Here is a 22,063-nt window from a genome sequence, read left to right as displayed (position 1 = left end):
CATGTCTCATCTAAGATTTTCCATCCTCTGTCTTCTCTCTGTCACTTTGGGCCTGCGGATCTGAAGGACCGTCATCAGTTGTCCTGCTCGCAAAGCTCTTTCTCCTCTTTTCTGGTACGTCCCAGCAGCCCCTGGGGTCAGCATGGGAGGTTATTCTTCCCAATTTACAGACTTGTAAGCTGAGGCTCTGGCTGCTGGTACCAGGCTCCCATCTTTGGTTCTTTTTCTCTACGTTCTAGTTCTCCATGTATTCTTGTTCTCTTTGTACCCACCAACCACCTGATCGGCCGTGCCCGGGAACTTAGCACCTCGGACAGTTCCTGTAAGGTGCGGGGGTGGCCAGGCCTTCCTTCTCGCGAGCGCGGGAGGAGCGGCCCTAGAGGTGCCGCGGGAGTCTCGCGAGAGCGGCTGCTGCTTCGGGCGAGGGTGGCGCGGGCGCGTGAGGAGCCGGCAGGAGGAGCGCGCGCGCGCTCCCCGCCCCCAGCCCCGGAGCTGCTCGCGGCAGGCTCCGCGCCGCATCGCTGGGTGAAGCGCAGAGCAGGGCGACAGCCTTTCGGCAGCCGAACGGCAGCGGCGGGTGAGTCCTGGGCCTGAAGGCCGGGAGAAGGGATTTCCAGGGAAGCTGGGCGCAGGGCGAGATGCGGTCACCCACTATCCAGCTTTGTACCCCCTACGCTTCACCTTTGCATGCAGGGGCAGGCAGGCCAAGCTGCTAGAGAGGTGGGGAGTCGAGGTGACCTTCCCTGATTGGGGCAGGAGAAGAGCACCCCAGGTGCTTCCAGGTCCCTCTAACCCCCACCATCCCCATTCCCAGCTCCCGCAGAGGGAACCTGGGTCTTGGGTGACGTCAGACCCCTGGATTCTGGAGCCTGGGCCTTGGGCCCTCCTTTCCCCCAGCCCCACCTGGTGTTCCCTGGAAACCGGCCTCTTCCCCCTGTCGGGGGGTGGGGGAGATGTTGCACATGGCCAAGGATGGGGGCGACTGGAGACGGGGTGACAGTGGCCTCCTTTGGGTCCTTTCTCACAAGAGGTCCCTGCAGATGGACCCAGGCTGTGTCCCCTGTCCCTCTCCCGACCTTTAGTCGGCGGGTCGGAACCGCCTAAGGGTTATGGGGGATGGGTACACTGGCTTGATTGAGCCTGGGCTCCACCAGGGTTTTGGGGTAGTGAGTTGGGGACGCAGGACGTAGCTCATTCCAATATTGGCAGGAGTTGGCTATGAGGGTGGGGGCGAGGCGTTTGGGAACCCATCCCAGCCCCTACCTCAGGGAGCTCCTGCTCTGGGGGTTGGGGAAACCAAGTAGAGATTTCTACTGAGAATTCATCACAATCTCTGGCGGTTCAAACCGGTAATGCCCCAGCTCCGGGATGGGGAAATCAGCTTGGGCCTGGCAGACTTTCCCAGGGACATAAGGAGAAAGGGAGGCGAGAGCCAGTGAATAGACTTCTGGGGGGAGGGGAGATTTGGATGGGGGAGAGTGAAGAAAGAGCATTCCCTGGGAGTGGTATGGGCAAAGCGGTAGGAACTAAGCACAGCTGTTGGGGAGGTCCCCCTGGGTCCCCAGCCATGTGAAAGTGCCCACGGGGTGGCGGAAGTCTGGAGAATTTTGCAGCCTGTGCCCTACCTGTTCTACCTGCACAGGGGCAGGGCTCTGAAAGAGAAATGGTTCTTGTAGGAGCATGACTGACAGATTTTGTTTGGGGCTATACAAATCTTGTTAGTTTAAATTTAACCTGGGCTCACTTGGAGAGCCTGAAGGCAAAGTCCCTAGAGCTGAGAAAGGATGTCTCTGGTAATAGGTCACAGAAAGAGTTTTCAGTGTAGCAAACCTGTGGAGAGTTAGTGGGATCCTGGGAGGAGAGCTCTGGATAGGGGCCTTGGGCTCTGTAGCTGTTTCTTTCACTTTTTCCCTGGCTAATTGGCTACCTCTGAACAAGTTGGTTCCCCTCTTGGGTAGCTCTTTGCCAGCACTTTTCTCTGGGGAAGAAGTAACAGGACTAAGTACTGTCCTCCCTTGAGGAAGGGACTTGTTCTAGTTTAGAGTGTCCCTCCCAGTTCTTCTAACTTTTCCTTTCCTGCTCCCTCCCCTCCACCTCTTCCCCCTCCCCACAGCATTTCCTCTACTGACTCCACTTTGTTCCCTGCTGACAGCCTGGAATCTCTGAAAGTTTCCAGGAGGAAGTGTGGTAGAGCAGGGTTGACAGAGGTTGTGGGCTTAGCCTGACTGGGGGGAGGGCAGCAGGCACTCCACTCTCACCCCTTGGGAGGGTACTCAAATCTTAAGCAAGAACAGAGATTGGCTGTGCTCTGTGCCCTGCCCTGTGCTGCATCCCTGTGCTGTGCTGTGCTGTGCTGTGCTGTGCTGTGCTGTGCTGCATCCCTCCTGGAATACTCATCCATGAGGGAGTGAGGAAGAGATTGGATGAGAATGAGCGAGCACTTGCTGCCCAATAACAGATTCAGAATTTAAGCAGTGGGATGTGCAGCAGGGATGTCTGGAAAGTCTTCCCAGAAGAGGTGGGATGTGAAAAAATAGTAGGGCTTAGAGGAGGTGACAGGGTATGGGGCACTGGAGGCCAAGGAGGTGGCTGGACATGATCTTCTGCGTGAAGCTAGGTTGTGTCAGAGGCAGGTCAGCCTATGGTGGAGAGGCAGAGGTGGTGGTTTGGGAAGTTTGTAGCTGATTGACACGAGGCCTTGAATGTCAGGCTCGGGATCAGCACGGGTACTGAAGAGTAATCACACGACAGTGATAGCAATGCCAGATGAGTGCTGTTTTCTGAGGATGATTCGTAGTTCTGGGACTTCAGGGCTGGGGATGTGGGGTCTGGGGTGGGATAAGGGGACCAGAGGTAGAGCAAGAGGGGGGAACTTCCATCTTAGCAGATAGGCTCTGGACAGGCAGGAAGAAAATGACCATTACTAAGCCAAGGATGAGAGACTCATGCTAGAGAGGAGGGAAGGCTGGTAAGCAGGAAGCCCTCGAACTATCCCCAGGTCTCTAGCCTGATCTGAGGCCAGGCTTGACTCCCTTCTCTCTGCCATGGACCTCACTCTCTCCACTTCAAGATTTTCTGTCCTCCCAGCTTCATAGTAAGAAATAGAATAAATGACAGTCTGGGTTCTTTCGAACAAAGTTCAGGTAGTGTTTGCTATCTTATTAATAACTAAGGAGGTGCTTCCTTAGACCTACATTTTTAGGAGGTATGTAGCACCCCTCTAGCTCTCTATCCAATATTATGAAAGCCTCAGTTGAACAACAGATTGTTTCTTCTCCCATTTTGCAGTCTAAGAATTTTGGTTTGCAGAGACCAGTGACTGCAGGCTTTCTCTCTCTCTCTCTCTCTCTCTCTCTCTCTCTCTCTCTCTCACACACACACACACACACACACACACACACACACACACACACATACAGGCTAGCCCTGAAATAAGGGCAGAGTAGCTTAGAGCCCTCCATTACTGTGACCCTAACCTTCCACAGCCCTCCCAATCCTAAATTCTCTGGATTAACAAAGGAAACAGTCTTGCTCTGTCCTCTGGCTTCTCCTGCACTGAGTCATCCAGAGTCTGCTACACTGACTTCTCTGTAACCATGGGCACACCTTTGGGTGACAGCCTGGGAGCAGGATGGGAGTCAGGCTGGAGCAGGGTTAGAGTCTCCTCCTTTGAGTCTCCCACAATCTGAGTTATTACCTGCCCCCTATGCACACACACCTCTCTTCTTTGTTTTCGTGGAGGACTTTAGTGTTGGACCACCGTCATTCACTCCATTGCCTCCTTCTATTACCCTTTCTACCAGCCACATTTGAGTCTGGTCATCATTGGCATGTGACTACCTCTGAAATCTTAAGCTTCAGTCTTCTTGAAGCACAGTTTAACTTCTATTTTATCTGCTTTGTGACCTCGAGGAGACCTCTAGTTTTCTGACATCTCCATTTTCTCTGTCCCACACCTTCCACGTCCTTCCAAGACCCCATGGCCCACTGGCCCACGCTCTCAACAGCCATACAACTTTGCTAGTATGTCCCACTCTAACAGCAGACCCCTCAAATCTGGATTCTACACTCAGAATGTGGAAGTTTCTGGGGGCTGTCACATACCAGAGCAGTCTGGTTCTACTTCAGAGCATGGTCTACAGCCTCAGCTGTCCCTCCGTTACTTGTAGAAACCCTTCCCCTCTTCCCATCAGCTCCCCATTCCATTTCATGGGAGGAGTTTTCCAAACTGGACTACTCTCCTAAAACTCTACTCACAGAGAGGTTGGTTGGTTAGGTATGTGGGAGGTGAAGCCGCAACCATGTTTCCCCGTTTCTTGAATTGGATTTCTCAAATCCTAGGGGAAGGAGGGCTCCTAGTCTAATGCTCCTACTCTGCCCTATGGATGCTGGCCCTTTCTGTCTTCTGAGGTCCCACTGGCCATCAGCTGTTTTCCCTTCTCTTGTATCTTCAGCCTCTCCACTGTTTTCCATAATGCCTTCCTCCCGCTTCTAAATATATATGCTCAAGTATTCTATCTGGATAAACCTTTCTAACCCTATGTCCTCCTCCAGCTGCTGCTGTTGTAAACCTGTTGCTTTGTCCTCTACAAAAGTGATATGAGACCATTGTGGAAATTTTAGAGAATAAAGATAAAAAGAAAGAAAACCAACAACTTCAATTTCACTACCCAGAGATGACGGCTGTTCGTTCTTTGCTTTATGGTGTTTCAGTGTTGTCACTGATATTCTGTGTGTGTGTGTGTGTGTGTGTGTGTGTGTGTGTGTGTGTGTATTTAAAATTTCAGCCAAGGGTGCCTGGGTGGCTCAGTTGGTTAAGTGTCTGACTTCGGCTCAGGTCATGATCTCACAGTTTGTGAGTTCAAGCCCTGCGTCGGGCTCTCTGCTGACCACTCAGAGCCTGGAGCCTGCTTCGGATTCTGTGTCTCCCTCTCTCTCTGCCCCTCCCAGCACTCACTCACTCTCTCTCTCTCTCTCTCTCTCTCAAAAATAAATAAAAAACATAATTTTTTTTTTTTTAAATTTCAGCTAAAAGTTTGGAAAAACTAGTCTGCTAGACTTCTTCCTTTCTCTTCCTCCTGTTTTCATTTCTTGGCAGCTGGCCTCTACCCCACCCACCACTTCCTGAAACTGTGGCCTCTGAATTGCCAAATCAGCCCATGTCACACCTGCTTCATGGCCGTGATAGCGTCAACCCAGTTGATCAGTCATTAATAATATTGAGATAACCTGTATTCATTGATATGAAACATTTTCAAGAGATATTGTTGAGTGGAAAAAAACAGGTTATAAAACAGCATGTATAAAATGATCTCGTTTTGGTCATGTATGCTAATATATACATTAAAAACAAAACCCTAAAGGTCAAACTGTTAAGGGGGTGGCCTCTGAGAAGGTGGGTTTAGAAGAACTTTTATTTTCAACTTTATGCACTTTGTTTTTTTAAGATTAAAAACATTTCTTTTAGAGAGAGAGAGAGAGAAAGAGAGAGAGAGTGAGAGAGCACGAGCAGGGGAGAGGGGTAGAGGGAAAGAGAGAGAATCTTGAGCAGGCTCCATGCTCAGTGTGGAGCCCAGCATGGGGCTCAATTCCACATCATGACCTGAGCCAGAGTCAAGAGCCAGATGCTCAACTGATTGAGCCGCCCTGGCGCCGTGTGCACTTTGTTTTTTATAACTTGCAAATATTTTTATACATAGCTAAAAAGCAACATATTTTCATTTTATTAAAAAAAAAAAAAACCAAAACGGTGAGGCTATACAAATATATTTTTACTTTTTATTTAAATTATAATTAGTTAACAATGAGACTTTGTCTCTCTCTCTCTCTGTCTCTAGTTCTCTGACACTAAGATTTTGTTTTTAAGTAATCACTGCACCCAACATGGGGCTGGAACTGACAACTGTGAGATCAAGAGTTGCATGCTCGGCTGACTGAGCCAGCCAGGTGACCCCCCACCCCTATTTTTCTTTTTCTTTCTTTCTTTCTTTCTTTCTTTCTTTCTTTCTTTCTTTCTTTCTTTCTTTCTTTCTTTCAGTGAGTTTTATGCCCAATGTGGGACTTGAACTCACAACCCTGAGATCAGGAGTCACATGCTGTACTGACTGAGCCAGCCAGGTGCCCCATCAGGCTATATACATATATATATTTTACTATATATTTTTTAAGTTAATTTATTTTTGAGAGAGAGAGAGCTCCAGTGAGTGAGAGGCAGAGACACAGGGAGAGAGAGAGAATTCCATGTAGGCTCCACACTGTCCACATAGAGCCTGAAGTGGGACCTGAGCTCACCTGAAGCGGGGCTCAAACTCATGAGCCATGAGATTGCAACCTGAGCCGAATTCGGACACTCAACTGACTGAACCTATTTATTTATTTTTGAGAGAGTCCCTATTTATTTATTTTTGAGAGAGAGAGAGAGAGAGAGAGAGAGAGAGAGAGAGAGAACATGAGTGGGGGAGGGCAGAGAGAGAGGGGGACAGAGGATCTGAAGTGGACTCAGTGCTGAGAACCCCCAGTGTGCGATTCAAATTCACGAATCATGACCTGAGATCATGACCTGAGCCAAAGTTGGACATTTAACCGACTGAACCACCAAGGTGCCCCAAGGCTGTATATTTTAAAAGAAGAGGAATGTAATATTTCAGTGGCTCACAAGGCTCTTGAGGATAAAGCCCAAATTCTGCCGGTGGCCTTCAAGGCCAGGATGACCTGGCCCCTCCTACCTTTCAGCGCTATTTTTGCCTTTCCTTCCCTCCCTTCACTTTGAGCTTCATTCTTGCTCTACCCTTTCAATCCCTTGAATATGCATGCTGTTGCTCTCCTGACCTTCACCTGCTTTCCTATCCTCTCCTGACCGACTCCTATTCATCCTTCAGGCTTCAGCTCTGATATTGCTTCTTCTTTGAAGCCCTCTGTGGCTCCTCCAGGACAGATCAGGGAGGTGCTCCTCTGTTCCCACAGCTTTTTGTACTTGTTCTTCCAGGGCATCTCTCAGGCTGTGTTGTAATTGTCCATTGACTTAGCTGGGTTCTCCACCCTTACCTCTTCCTTCTCAACCCCATCCCGTCTCCTATACAATAAACAAAATTGAGGCAGATACGAGGAGGGGACTCTTACTGTCCTCTCCAGGGTCTCAAGCCTGTATGTGCTTGCATCATGTTCTCCTTCCCATCTGCTAGCTTTGGGGCTTGTCCCACCTCCTTGACCCTGTGCTTCTCCCCTTTTTAGGGGCTTGTTTTTCCGGTTAACCTCTGTGTCTGTTGTAAATGCAACCTTTCCCTTGATCTTTCACATCCCTAGCTTATTTCCATCTTGAACAATCATCAGTTGCAGCCCTCTCTGGATCCCATATCTCACCTATCTCTATTCTCTTCCTAGGCAGGCTTCTTCAAAGAGCTGTCTGTGTCCACTCTCAGTTTGCTAGTTTGTTCAGCTAGATGTAATTTGGCTTCTACTGCCCACCCCACACATCTCCATGGCCATCAAAACAATTCTTGCAGGGTCACAGATGACTTGATGTTTTTGAGTGTTATATGCACCTCAGTGTTCAGCTCTTTTCATGCCAGACTTCGCAGTGGCATCTGTCATATTTGTCCACTGTCTACTCTTGGCTTTGGAGACCCCACGCTCTCCTGGTTTTCCTCCTGCCTCAGTGGCTGCTCCTTCTCATTCTTTGCCAGCTCATCCTCTTCTGCCTTTTTTTGTTTTTTCCATTTGTATTTTTGAACAGATAATACATTTACGTAATTTTTAATTCAGAAAGATGTCCCGGGGTCACTTGGGTGGCTCAGTGGGTTAAGCGTCTGACTCTTGATTTTGGCTCAGATCATGATCACACAGTTTGTGAGTTCGAGCCCCATGTCGGGCTCTGTGCTGACAGCCTGGAGCCTGCTTTGGGATTCTTTCTCCCTGCCCTCCCCTGCTTGCACTCGCACACTCTCTCTCTCAAAATAAATAAATAAAACTTAAAAAAAAAACTATTTCCATAATAATACTAAGATGTAATGATACCGAAACATGTACAAAAAACTTGCTTTTCCTGGGCTCTTACTTTCCCACATTGCACATTCTCTCTCCAAATTCTTAACAGTGAGAGCCCAGGTTCCAACGACATCAACCCCGGACATCATATGTCCTCTCTTAGGGTACACGTGACAAGGCTTCAGCATTGCTACACTATACCAACAGTAACAGTAAAGTTGCTTATACTTCAGGTTTCTTTCCAGTTATTTTTGTCCTTGAGATGTATCCTTTTAAGAGAACACAGAGTGCTCTGATAAAGTTACTTGGCCAGTTCTTTTTTCTATGTGGTTGTTATCAATTTCCTGTACATTAGGTTCATTTGATTTTATTTCACTTTTAGAATTGCTTTTCTTTCTGGTGTACATTTTTGAATATGTAAGATATTATATGTACAAAGTATGTATAAATTTTTGCCCAGGGAAGTCTCACTACTCATCCTAGCTCTTCTATCACATTTTTTGCTGGCCATTTTTTTTTTTTTTTTTTTTTTTTAGTGTCTGGTTTACTTTTCCTGTGCTTCTTTTGCAAAAATAAGCAAATTTGTATGTATATTCTTTCCCCTTCCCCCCCTTTTTGCACAAAAGATAGCATAGTATTTATACCTGTTTGTATTTTGCTTTTTTCATTTAACAGTAGATCCTCGAAGTCATTCCACAGCAATTAATAGAGATCATCTCCATTCTTTTTACATCTATGTAGTACTCCATTGAATGATATACCATAGTTTATTCAAACAGTTGCATTTAGGTTACTTCCAACATTTTGCTATTGCAAAATAGTGTCACATTGAATGACATATGTATTTATTGTTTCTTATTTGTGGGTAAATAACCAGAGTAGGATTATTGGGTAAAAAGGAAAAAACATTTTTATTCTCCTCTCCCCTGCTTTTTTTTTTTTTTTACTCTGAAAGGTAGCATATTGTTTTGACTATGTCTATATCTTTTGTTGTCTATTGTCTAGACTGTTTTATGTCTGTCATTTTTTCAATGACTAGTAATCATGAAGATCTTCATGTTTTGTTTTGTTTTTTTAAATAGGTGTGGAGCCCAGTGCGGAGCTTAAACTCACTAGCTTGACATCAAGACCTGAGCTGAGATCAAGAGTTGGATGCTTAACTGACTGAGCCACCCAGACACCCCTACATCACTATTTTTTTTTTAATAGCTGCAGAGAGGGCTTGTCTGGGTGGCTTAGTCTGCTGAGCATCTGACTTCAGCTCACATCATGATCTCAGTTTGTGAGTTCCAGCCCTGCATCGGGCTCTCTGCAGTCAGCGCAGAGCCCGCTTCAGATCCTCTCTGTCCCTCTCTTTCTGTCCTTCCCCCACTCACACTCTCTCTCTCTCAAAAATAAATAAACATTAGGGGCATGTGGGTGGCTCAGTCGGTTAGGTGTCTGACTTCGGCTCAGGTCATGATCTCGTGGCTCCTGAGTTCAAGCCCTGCGTTGGGCTCTGTGCTAACAGCTCAGAGCCTGGAGCCTGACTGAGCTCCCCCACCCCCGCCCCGCCCCGCCTCTGCTCCTCCCCAGCTTGTACTCTATCTCTCTCTCTCCCAAAAATAAATGAACATTAAAAAAAAAATTAAAAAAAAAATAGCTGCAGAGGACTGCAGAACAGTCCATTGTATGACTGTACCATTTACTTAATCAGTCCTCTATTGATGTGTAGATTGTTTCCAATCCTTTGGTGTTACAAACAATGCTACAATGAATGCATCTGTAAAAGGGTGTCATTTCTTGTGGCCCTCTATCATGCCTATCTTTTTCCCTTTTATAGTAGGTGTTGTTGGGTTTCTGTATAGGTATTTGATTTAATATCACAAAGGGGCCATTAAAGATTATAACTGCCCGGGGCGCCTGGATGGCTCAGTAGGTTGAGCTTCTGACTTTAGCTCAGGTCATGAACTTACAGTTCATGAGTTTGAGCCCTGCATCAGCCTCTGTTGACACAGCCTGGAGCCTGCTTCAGATTCTGTGTCTCCCTCTCTCTCTGCCCCTACCCCACTTGCACTCTGTCTCTCTCTTAAAAAAAAAAAAAAAAAGCATTAAATAAGAGATTATGGGGCGCCTAGGTGCACAATTGGTTAAGCGTCTGACTTCAGCTCAGGTCATGATCTCACCACTGGTGAGTTGGAGCCCTGCATTGGGCTTTGTGCTGACAGCTCAGAGCCTGGAGCCTGCTTAGGATTCTGTGTCTCCCTCTCTCTCTGCCTCCACTCCCCCCCCCCGCCCCCATGCTCTTTCTCTGTCTCTCAAAAATAATAAATAAAAACATTTAAGAGAAAAAAAGATTATAACTGCCCAAACCTTTAGTTGGATCCAGAGGAATTTGACTGGAACTCTACGAGGGTTTTGTTTTTTGTTTTTGTTCTTGTTTTTTATGCAAACTTTTAATTTCCTAACACATAGGAAAGTGCACAAATTGTAATCTCATGCTTGATGAATTTGCACAAAGTCAACACTATGTAACCGGCTCCCAGACCCAGTAGCAGACCATTACCAATACTTCAGCTTATGCTCCCTGCTCCCTCAATGGTAACACTGTCTTGACTTTATTTATTTATTTATTTTTTGTTTCCCTGCCTCTTGACTTTTAACACCATAGATTCGTTTTGCATATATATATATATATATATATATATATATATATATATAATTGTTTATATATTTTGAGAGAGAGAGAGTGCATGAGAGCAGGAGAATGAGAGCAGGGGAAGGGCAGAGAGAGAAGGCGGGGGGAGAGACAATCCCAAGCAGGCTCCGTGCTGCCAGCACAGAGCCCTACATGGGGCTTGATCCCATGAACCATGAAATCATGACCTGAGCTGAAATTAAGAGTCCAACATTCAACCAACTGAGACACCCAGCCTCCCCTTGTTTTGCCTATTTTTAAGCTTTATAGAACTCTCTACCCAACTTTTAAGTGTTGCATCACCTTGGTGCTTGGTCATAGACCATTTTCTGATTTTGAATATTCCCAATGCCCACAAGGCAGCCCTGGACTTAGCATGTCTGTAAGGCAGCAGCTTCTTGTATTTCTTGGGACCCTGTGCCTGTTCTTTTGGTTTCTGCCCATGATGGAGATCTCAGTTAATAGCCCCACCACCATGCAATCAGTGGTTTAAGCTGGCAGGAAGTCTTCTTGATGGTGTCACTCCCCGCACTCCCCAGAGCCACCTCTGAGCCCCTTCAAACTTGCCTCCTAAGGGCCTCAAGAATCATTCCCTGCTTCCTTCACCTCCCCTCCAGTTTCACTCATGCTGCTTCCCATTTGTACTCTTTGCTTTGGCCAAGGTCGCCCTCTTTCCCATAAAAGTGTGAGACTTCTTCCTGCATCAGAGTCTGTGCTTGCCTTCTGCTGTGCCTGGAAGGCTGCCTTGCTCTGGGCAACTCCTCTGTATTCTTCAGGTCTTTGCTCACTGCTTACATTGAATTTCCCTGACTTCCCACACTGGGTTAGATCACCTTGCTCTATATTGTGCATATTTTCATGGTGGCCACCCTTCCCTTTTAGCATAGGTACTCCACAGGTTATTGACTGTTTCATGCAGAGGGCAGGAACCACATCGTGCTGTCTCCCGGTGCCTAACATATTACAAATCCCCAGTAAGTGAACAACTGACGGAAGGCAAAGGCAGGAGAGTGGGGAGGCCAGCCTGTGACTGATGCCAGGTCTGCCATGTTCAGGGTCAAGGAATAGAATTTTCTCTTTCAGAGGTCTCTGGTCTCCTCAGGCCTTCTCTGTCATTTGCCTTCCCTCATGGAATCCCCTCCCAGGTTTGTTTCTGAAGATAGACTTTATGCCTTCAAACAAAGGGCAGGAGTGCTTGGAAGGAGGGCTGGTGGCTCAGTGTGGGAACTGCCTCCATTGGGTTCATCCCACTGTGGGGGTTACAGCCCAGTTCTTCCCTAAGGAGCTTCTAGCCCTACCAGGGCTGAGAGAGGGACTTCATCCTTCTCTGGCTTTTCTTTCCTACCAGGTCAAGACAAAGAGGCGTGGGCAGGCCTCTGGGCCAGCTGGTGCCACCCGTGCCATCATGGCAGGTAAGGACAGGGTCATGTGCATAGGATATGCAGGTGAGCACAGGGTGGGTGGCCCCCTTCCTAGTTTCCTTATCCCTTTTAGTTTTTGGAGGTCAAGTTGTTTCTGTCCTCCTTTCTGTTCTCCCCAGGCTTTCCCTGGTCTCCCCCTGAGACTATCTATTTGAGACCCTCAACATGACATTGTCGAGCTCTCTGTCAGATCTCTGACCCTGGGGACCAGAAACTGAGCACCCTGATGCCTTGGTCCTGCTGGCCATCTGAGTGATAAGCAGCAAGGGTGGCTCAGTCCCTGTCCCCTCTGTCACTATTGCTCTTTAATACTCTGAGACCCTTTCCTTCTGATTTCTGAGTTGTTTGGTTTCCAAAGGCTCAAACACAGTGCCAGAGCTGGAGGGACCTTTAGAGACTATCTAGCTCAAGCCCTACCCAACTGGATAAACGGAGGTCCTGGGAGGGGTGGTAACTTGCTCCTGAACATGAATATTGGAATGGACACGGGAACTCCTGTCTCCAGGCTTACCCATCCTGCTTTATCTGCCTGGAACTGGCTCCCCCACCATGGAGGCAGCTGTGCCCCTGATGGACAGTATTTATTGTTTCTCTTCTGAGAGACAGCAACACTGCCTCAGGGCCTTTGGTTATTTTGGGAACCTTGTAGCAGACTTGAGGAAGCAGGGATGGCTGTGTGGGGATAGCAGAGTAGCTGTGACCACAGGGGTCGGGGGACAGCTGAAACCAGGGCAAGAGTGATCACACTGGGTCATCGGGGAGGGGGACGTTCAAGGTGATGCTATGTGATGTGCTTCACCCACAGAGAAAGTGAACAACTTCCCACCATTGCCCAAATTCATCCCCTTGAAGCCATGTTTCTACCAAGACTTTGAGGCAGACATTCCTCCCCAGCATCTCAGCATGACCAAGCGCCTCTACTACCTCTGGATGTGTGAGTGCTGTAGGATGGGGGTGGGCCACGGGGGCGGGGTGGGGGAGGGAGGACGGCTGGTGCGTGCCAGACATCAAGGTGGGGTGCCTGCAGGCTTGGCTGTCTACCCTTGCAGCATCTGCATGGGCCACCTCCCAGCAGGTTCTGCTCATGGATTGACTACCCATCTGGGCCCTGGTTTCCCTCATCCTCCCTGCCCCCCATCTAGGCCTCTCCTCCCTTCTCTCCCTACACTTCCCATTCACAGAGCATCTAGGTGAGGGGCTCTGTCTGTAGCATCATTTCTCTTTTTGCTCTCCCTTCCCCTTCCCCCTGGAGTGGTTCTCCAGGTGGCTGCCAGGACCTCCGGATTCTGGATTCGGAGAGGAATCCTTGTCTCAAAGCCACATTTGTCTTGCTTTCTTTGGAAAACTGCTCAGAGAAAAGAGCACTGAGTAGAAGTTGGGAGATACAAGATCAAATGGGGCTGATTGCCCTATTTCCTAAGCCACAGGTTCCTCACTTGTAGGAAGAGGGTGTTGGCTCAGTGATCACCGTGGTTCCAAGGAGTTCTGTGTTGTGCGGTCTGTACTTCTCTAAGAATCTAGAGTTCTGATGTTCTACAATGTCGAGATCCAGAGTTTAAAGACTCCAGTTGCTGGTGGGCTGTGGCAGGTTGGTGGGAAAGTGTCATCTTAGGGGGATGGGACTTTGCTCTGCCCAGGCTGGTCAAAGGTACCTCTTAGGCAGGTACACGCAGGGCAGGCTGGTTTTCCTGTGCTGGGTACTGGCCTCAAGGTACCTTAGACCTGCCGTGTGACCACAGCAGGGTGTGTCAGGTGTGATGTTGCCTTGAGTCAGGCCTGCACTTAGCTGCTGACTTGGGGAGGTGATTGCTTGTGCCAGGAAGGTGGTAAAGAATGCTGTCTTTGCAGCAGGTCCTTCATGGAGTGATAGAAAGAGTGTGGGGACAGACAGACTCAGTTTCAAGCCCTGGCTTAGCCTTTGGGCAGAGAAGGAATCTTTCCCTGTGTACATGAGAGGAGGAAGAGATGGGGCAGGTATGAGAAGGTCTGTAGATGTTGGGAAGAGAATGAGGAGGTTGCCTCTGATGGCTTCTATTTCTTCCCATCAAATGTGATGTAGAAGTGAGGATGGGAGTTTTGAGGAAAGTGGGATTAGAATGATAGCATTTGTGGGCAGAGGGTGAGGACACTATCCAATGACACATGACCCTGAAGACTTCTGGGCCATGCTCAGGGTCTGTTTGGGGTTGGCCGCTGTGAATTCATAGTCCTACCAGGCTTCTCCGTAGGCTCCTTCTTTTCTAGCAACATTCAGCTCAGATGCAGGTGGGCATTGTGTTCATCAAGGGTGACTGTGATCAGAAGACCAGGCAGGGGAGGGAATTAGAAAAAGTGTGATGAATTATGGATTCCAAGCTTGACAGAGAGAGAAGTGGAGATAGAAAAAAGCTGATGGTTGGAGAGAGAGTAGCCAAGTCAATGGATGTCTGTTCCAAAGAGGTAGTGGAATAATTGCAACAGAGGCACTAGATCCAGGGAGCTGGAGAGAGATGGGATCTGGGAAGAGAGATAGAAACCAATATAAAAACAAGTTAATATCTGTTCTATGTAAAGAGCAAATAAAATCAGTAAGAACACCAAAGTTGTGGGGAATTGGGGGGCAATACACAGAGATGGAGGAAATACAACTGAAGTGGACAGGAAGAAATGCTCCAGGGTGTTAGGAGGGGCCCTGAGATGGGTTTTCGTGCCCAGGTGACAGCATTGCCAGAGCAGACTTGGGGAGCACCCCACCTGACCCTGAGCTCTGGGAACTCTGCCCCTGAGAAAATCCAGGGGCTGGATTTAAGGGCTATAAATATCTTCCTAAGTCCTCACCAGGCACCTGCCAGATGCTAGGCTCCCAAGGAAATGTATATAACCCTTGAGATGCTTAACGGTTCTATTCAGAAACCAAGACCAGACAGATGTCTCGTGTTTGAGGCCACGAATGAGCCCGCCTGCTTTTGTTTATTCAGCAGATCTTTGTGGAGCCTTGAAGGGACTCAACTTAACATTTGAGGAAGGGAGCACCCTGAGGTCAGAAGCCCTGTGTGTGAGGTTTCTGCTGGCTGTGACTCAGTGATGCTGTGATTCTGAGTTCATCTAGAGTATATGGACACAGAGGAGAGGGAGCCTGGATTCTGCTCTTGCAGAGCTTCTAGTGTGGTTGATGGGCTGGGATTTGTACTTGGGAAACCATGCATGAGAGCAGCCCAGGTCTGAAAGAGGTCAGAGGGATGGGACATGAATAAAGTTGGAGTAGTGAAGGAAGGCTTCTTGGAGGAAGTGGCATAATAGTTATCTAAGAAATGAATTAGATAGAGATTGAGATCCCAGCCACTGCTGCATGCCCTATTTTTTAAAAAATTTTTAATGTTTATTTATTTGAGAGAGAGACAGAGAGAGAGAGAGAGCGAGAGAGAGAGAGCGAGAGCATGAGCAGGGGAGGGGCAGAGAGAGAGGGAGACAGAATCCAATGCAGGCTCCAGGCTCTGAGCTGTCAGCACAGAGCCCAATGCGGGGCTCGAACCCACAAACTGTGAGATCATGACCTGAGCTGAAATTGGAGGCTTAACCGACTGAGCCACCCAGGCACCCCAATGCATGTGCCCCATTTTAAGAGCAGGGTAGATGGTACAATGGCTTGAAGAGATGTTTCCACGAGGCCTTTTACTTTCCACTTTTTGGACCCCTTGCAAAAGAAGATGTAAGGGTTTCCTGTGCCTTGGGCTTGGTGATTGCTGTGAATATGGGAGGGCCAGCAGCTGAAGCCATTCTTATAAGAAGAGCATTTCTACCACCTGGAGGCTTTGGGGGCCCTTTAATGGGGCTTGTTGGGCTGAGGCTCTGGGTTCCTGCTCTGGAGACTCTTTGTTCTCTGGATTTCTCAGATCTCTATGAGTGGGTGTGGGGAGGGGAATGGAATTGGTCTAAGCTTCCAGTTTTCTTTCTTACAGTCTGTACTCCCTCTGTGTGTGTATGCATGTGTGTCTCGTGTATCTGTGTGTATTCACTGATGTGCGTTGTGGGTGTGAATCTCTGTAAATGTGGTTTTCATGCATGTTTGTGTGTATTTACCTCTCTGTGTATATGCTGTTTCCATGTGTTTGATTGTGGGTCTGTTATGTGTGTGTGTGTCCATGTCTGGGTGCTCACATATCTCTGCATGGGCCTGGGTGTCTGTGTGCGTGTCTGGTGTTTGTCTCTGTGCGTGCATGTACTCCTGGGTCTGCAGTGAACAGCGTCACGCTGGCCGTGAACCTGGTGGGCTGTCTCGCGTGGCTGATCGGAGGCGGGGGAGCCACCAACTTTGGCCTGGCCTTTCTCTGGCTCATCCTCTTCACACCCTGCTCCTACGTCTGCTGGTTTCGGCCCATTTACAAGGCCTTCAAGTAAGTTGTTGGTGCTAACCCCAGCTCCTAGCCCTGTCTCTTTGCCCATCTACCCTGTCTCTTCCCTACATATTTTCTCACTTTTTTTTTTTTTTGACCACCCCCTAGACTCACTTTCACTTCTGCACCCTCAGCTCAGACTGCCAGGTAGGACTTGGGCTTCCTGAGAGCTCAGTGCTGGGAGTCAAGAGTCTTAGTTCCTTCCTTTCCCACCCCTCACTTACTTTCTCACTTCCTTGGGTGGGCACCACATAGATATCAGGCCTATTTTAGTTTTGCCTTCCCCAGGCAGCTGTATGTTAAGTTTTGCCAGTGGGAGCACCTGTCTTGGTGAAGCTGCCCGTCTTTGTGCCTGTGGGGCTAGCTGATTTGGCACCAGGTGGGCTATCTGCCATGTGCTAATGGAACCAGTCATCCAGGTACTACTGACACTATGTGCTAATGATGTCATCCAACTCATTGGATGCTAAATGTGCTAAAGGGAACACCCATTCATGTACAAGTGGGGCTAACTCTCTTGGTGCCAATGGGTGTCTACCTTGTGTAAAACAGACCTTCTGTCTTGGTGCTAATGGGACTATTCATCTATGTACCAACAAGGCTATCTGTCTTGGTGCCAGTGGAGTATCAATATCAGTGCTAATGGGGCCTCAGATGTCTTTGCCAATCAGATCATCCAACTGTATACCAATTAGGCTACTATTTGGTGCCAGTAGGGTTCCATTCTTGTACCAACGAGACTTTCTGTCTCTGAGCTTATAGGAATGTCCATCCATGTGCCAGTGGAGCTAGATATCTTGGTGCCAGTAAGGCTGTCCATCCCCTTGACAATGGGGTTACTTATTCCTACCATAATCAACCCATCTATTTCTATGCCAATAGGGCCAACCATCCATGTACTGTGAGGGTCCATTTATGAGGAGATCTCTCCCTATGTAATGTTGCACGCACAAGATTAACACACGGAAACTTACACATGGAAACTTGCAAAGATCCTCGTAAACACTGTCCCATTTTTGCCTCTCAATTAAGGCCTTTGGGTCTCTTCTGTCCGTTGCATACTCATTTAAACTTGGAAGGGCTTGGGGGTCCTGAAGGCAGGGAAGCCCTGGCCCTCTTCCCAGGTGATGGGAGTCATCTCCTTTGGTGCAGGACTGACAGCTCCTTCAGCTTCATGGCATTCTTCTTTACCTTCATGGCCCAACTGGTCATCAGCATCATCCAGGCTGTGGGCATCCCAGGCTGGGGAGTCTGGTAAGAGACCGGGGTGTCTGGGATTGACCCAGGGCTGGTATGGGTGGCACTTCGGGTGTGTCCATTGTTTACCTCTCTGTGTTAGCTGCCTAGCCTGTGAGAGGATTCAGGGTAGTATAGTTGTCATAGTGACATACCCATAGCATCAGAGGGGAAGGAGAACCTCGCAGTGGCTTTTGGGGGTGCTAAGGTGTGTCAGGCATCATGGGAGAACCCAAGGGAAAGAAGCCTTATGCCTGAGGAGCTTGTGTCCTGAGCCGTGGGGAAGGATTCTTCTGAACCACTGACACAGGCCCTTTGGATGGTCTCTTTGCATCCAATGGTATGGCCCTTCCTTGTGACATTGAGATGGCTCCTGGCTGTGGTGGGGTGGCTCCTGGCTACCCGTCACCATGCCGGCAGCCCCACAGCTGGCCTCTTTCTACAGCGGCTGGATCGCCACCATCTCCTTCTTCGGAACAAACGTTGGCTCAGCAGTGGTGATGCTCATTCCCACCATCATGTTCACGGTTGTGGCTGTGTTTTCCTTCATCGCTCTCAGCATGGTATGTGGTCACCTCAAGGTTGAGAGGGTGGCTTTGGGAAGGGGCTGCGATCTGTAACGACCCTCCTCCAAGTTACAGGAGGACCCCGAGGTCTTCCAAGGGACTCACTCTAGAACGGCTTGGTGGACTTTGCTCCTAGTACACAGGGCAGGTGTGGGAGGGAGGATTGGTTTTTACAGGGACTTGTCTCTGGTTTCCAGGTCTTTCCTGGAAGGTCTGCCCCTTCCCTTTGATTAACCCTTCCTTGTGCTCCTCCTCCTACAGGTTCATAAATTCTACCGGGGCAGTGGGGGGAGTTTCAGCAAAGCTCAGGAGGAGTGGACCACGGGGGCATGGAAGAACCCACACGTGCAGCAGGCGGCCCAGAATGCAGCCATGGGGGCGGCCCAGGGTGCCATGAATCAGCCGCAGACTCAGTATTCCGCCACCCCCAACTACACATACTCCAATGAGATGTGAGCCAGCCACACCTACCAGGAGGGCAGGGCTGGGGGTCAGTGGGATGGGGACTCAAGCCACATCGTCAGTTGTGGTGACCAAGCAGGGTTCCCCCCCTCCCTTTTCTCCTCCCCCACTTTGTACAAAGAATCAGAGTTATATATATATATACATATATATATATGTATATGTCTCCCCCCTTTCCCCACCCCTCTGGATTTTGCTCTCAGAACTCAGAGCTGTGGGCTGCACGTGGAGCTGTCCCGTGCAGTGGTAGCTATGTCCATGTCCCCTTGTGAAATAGTACACAGTGGAGGTCTCTGTTGTTGTGGTGCTAGATGTATGTTTAGAACTCAACCAGCCCCCACCCTCCACCAGGGATCTGACCTTGGCCCAGGGATCCCTTATGGGCCAGGGAGGCATAGCAGAAAGCCTGGCCCCTCCCCAGGGTCATGAGCTGAAACTGTCTCCACTTTTGGTCTTACTGGGAAGCAACAGTATTTAGCGCTCATGGGGGTGGTAGGTAGGAGGGTGGGGACAGGCCAGGGATCTTCCTTTGCTCCTTCTGATCTGGTCTCCTCCACCTCCCACTTCTCTCCTCTTTTCCTGGTGTCAGATTCCCTGTGGCTTCTTTTCTTGCCCAGGGTCTCTGTCTTTCCCATGTGGCTTTTCTTTGTCTTCCCCAAGGCTGAGTGTGCCAGTTGTGTCTGCTCCTGAGACTGAGCCCATTCCCAGATCAAGGAAGTAGACAGGAGCTGAGCTTTAGTGGTGACGTGGGAGGGCACGCAGCTGGAGATGCAGAGCCCACCTGGGAACCTGACTCCCAGGGAGTGGAAGTGCAGGGTCATCTCCTTGATTCTCAGAGTGTGGCCTACAGGGGAAGGCTCCTCTCTTCTCTGTCCTGCTTTTCCTCCTTCTCTTTCCAGAGTCCCCTTGAGCCCCTCTGCCTATGTCACTCTCCTCGTCCCATGCTAGGTGGCATCTGCTACCCATGAAGGCAGATTCCAGTGTCTTCTCTGAAGAGCTGGGTGGTGTCCAGGTGATTTGGGGGTATAAAGGTGCAGCTGGAGCAGAGGGTATGCAAATAATAATTGGTCTTTGAGGGAGATCTGGCTGGCCCAAGCCCATTGGGCAGGTGCCAGGTGTCTCTGAAAGACCATTGGATTTCTGGGAGCTATAGCTGTTGTTTGGGTCTGGTAGAGGGGCAGGCTCAGAGGGCTGAGCCTGGATGGAAGATTGGAGGAGAAGGCAGGCAGGGCCCAGTGAGAGGAGAGGGTGCCTCTTCCCACCCCAACTTGCTTTTGGTCACAGAGCAGTTCTGGGCTCTTGAAGTCAGGGCCCAGGAAGAAGCACATGCTCAGTCCTATCCACAAGCACAATGAATGGCTGGAATGGGATTTCAGGGTAGACAGGGTGGGAGGGAAAGCCCTCTGGCTTTTTTTTTTTTTTTTTTTTTTTTTTTTTCAAATCAAGATTACTTGCTCCTTTCTGCCTACTAGACTTGGTTTTTGGCCCTTCCTCACCCTGTCAGAACTCCTTTTCCCTTGCAGGGTGGTGATTTAAGTCTTGTGGGGCTGTTCTGTTCTAAGCATCGTGAAAATGTTGCTGGTGGAGGCCCTGGCTCTTTCTGAGGCCTGGAGGGGAGTGGATTCTCAGCAAAGGAGCAGCTACCTGTTTTCCATCCTCCCTTCTGCCTGGGCTGTTTAGCCTGAAAACCCAAACCCAGCTTGGTCACTCTGGGCTGGAACCCAGCACTTGGGCTTCCAGGTACCATCTGAGCTTTGAGCTCCAGGTACTTCATTTTCTGTAAGGGGAGCCAAGGGCTCTGGAAAGTTCTCTTCCTAATGGTCCTTTAGGCTTGGGCCAGAGTATGATTGGCTCTCTGCTCTACCATTTTCTCTCTGGAAGGCAGAGCCTTCTAGTCACAAGCCTCTAGTACCTAAAAAGAGACCCTAGGTCTAGGTTTTCTTCACTTTTCCTCTCCCCTACCCTAGACCTCTGGCTCCCTTTCCCTTGGTCTCTGGTAGCTCCAGGAGGGCTGTGGTGGTTCCCATTCCTGTTGGATGCCACCTGTGGTCGATTTGATGTCCTACCTGCCCCTCTTCTTTCCTGGCTCAGACCTATATGGCTATGCCCTGGCTCTGCTCTTGGGAAGGCCTGCTACCTGGTTGTGGCCCAGCTTGTCCAGGCCCTGGGATGCTGCGTCTCCAGGCAACTATGCACTTTCCTAGGGTGGGAACCGGTATGAGAAGTGGGGGCTGGGCACGAATTTATCTCTGCTGGATGGTCTGTCTTGGGGGAGTGCTGGAGGAAGGCCCAGGTCAGTTCTGGGAATCCTCAGGTCTGGCCAGCCAGTGACCTGCTTTTGCATTTTGCTGGTGTCCGTTGCTCCTCCTTGTTTCTGGGGGACACAGACCATTGTCCAACTGGCAGTTGACCTGCCTGAGCTAATGTCTGTCTGTGGTAACTGAGTGAACCATAATAAAGGGGAACATTTGGCCCTGTGTGTCCTGCTGCGTCATGTGTCTTCATGTGGGCCTGTGTGGAGCCTCACTGTGGGCTGTGGGACATGGAGGTAGGGTGGGTCAAGTGGGTCTGTGGCCTGTCATTCCCAGGGCCCAAAAGTCACACATCTGTTTGTGGTTCTTTCTCTGAGGCAGCCTTGAGTAGTCCTTGAAATTACCACAGAGGCCTCCTGCCTGTTAGAAGGAGGAGTTCTGAGTTGCCTGAGGAGGAAGTAGAAGCCTGGATTAACGGGTGAGGGGTGGTTTGGTCCAGATGGTTGCTGCAAGACAAGGGCAAGGATAGAACACAGGGGGTCACCTCAAGTCTCACTGATGGGAGACTGGCAGCTGATTGAGCAGCCTCAACAAACAGGGCTTATGGGGGTCTGGGTGCCAGAGAATGAAGAAGGCAGTGAAGTGTACCCAATATGCTTTCTCATGTTGCTTCCCCTTTGCCAAGGCTGTGCCCTCCATTTGGGTTGCTGTGCTGGCACTTTAAGCTTCTGGTCATCCTTCAAGATTCACCTAGAGTACCTCCTCAGAGGGCTTCCCTGCTTCTGGTTGTTTAGCCCCTATGCTTCCCCATGGAGGATCTTATTCTGTAATTCCCTGTGTCCCTGCTTGTCTGGAGCAGGGACAGGTCTGATTTAGCCTTGTATCCTGTACACCTAGCACAGGAAAGGCTCGGCAATAGTTCAGTATTAAGTGCCACAAGGATGAACAGTGCGTACATGTGGTATGAGGGTGTGGGGTGAGGTCAGACAATTAGGCTTGGCCCAGGCGAGAGCACCAGCAGTATCAAAAACAGCTAGCGGACGTCCGCGGAAGGATTCCTTCGAATGGACTACAACTACCAGAAGGCAGAGAA

At 49.3% G+C, this 22,063-nt stretch overlaps 1 protein-coding gene across 1 annotated transcript; it reads left to right on the top strand.

The window, feature by feature from the left end:
* The first annotated feature begins 438 nt into the window (after positions 1 to 438).
* Positions 439 to 21,197, top strand: SCAMP5 (secretory carrier membrane protein 5). Its single transcript, XM_043554977.1, has 7 exons — positions 439 to 577; positions 12,009 to 12,072; positions 12,887 to 13,015; positions 16,298 to 16,454; positions 17,607 to 17,708; positions 18,136 to 18,253; positions 18,518 to 21,197. The coding sequence occupies exons 2-7, from the start codon at positions 12,066 to 12,068 to the stop codon at positions 18,710 to 18,712; spliced, it is 708 nt and encodes a 235-aa protein (XP_043410912.1). The 5' UTR covers positions 439 to 577; positions 12,009 to 12,065; the 3' UTR covers positions 18,713 to 21,197.
* Positions 21,198 to 22,063: the final 866 nt, after the last annotated feature.

The sequence above is a fragment of the Prionailurus bengalensis genome, chromosome B3, assembly GCF_016509475.1.
Source record: "Prionailurus bengalensis isolate Pbe53 chromosome B3, Fcat_Pben_1.1_paternal_pri, whole genome shotgun sequence".
In the NCBI taxonomy this organism is placed as follows: domain Eukaryota; kingdom Metazoa; phylum Chordata; class Mammalia; order Carnivora; family Felidae; genus Prionailurus; species Prionailurus bengalensis.
This window is presented reverse-complemented; position numbering and strand designations above follow the sequence as displayed.

What these genes read in the sequence shown, in the direction of transcription:
- SCAMP5 (XM_043554977.1), top strand. An exon ending in CCCATTTACAAGGCCTTCAA is followed by an intron (nt 16,455 to 17,606) that starts GTAAGTTGTTGG and finishes CCTTTGGTGCAG; the next exon opens with GACTGACAGCTCCTTCAGCT. An exon ending in ATCCCAGGCTGGGGAGTCTG is followed by an intron (nt 17,709 to 18,135) that starts GTAAGAGACCGG and finishes CTCTTTCTACAG; the next exon opens with CGGCTGGATCGCCACCATCT.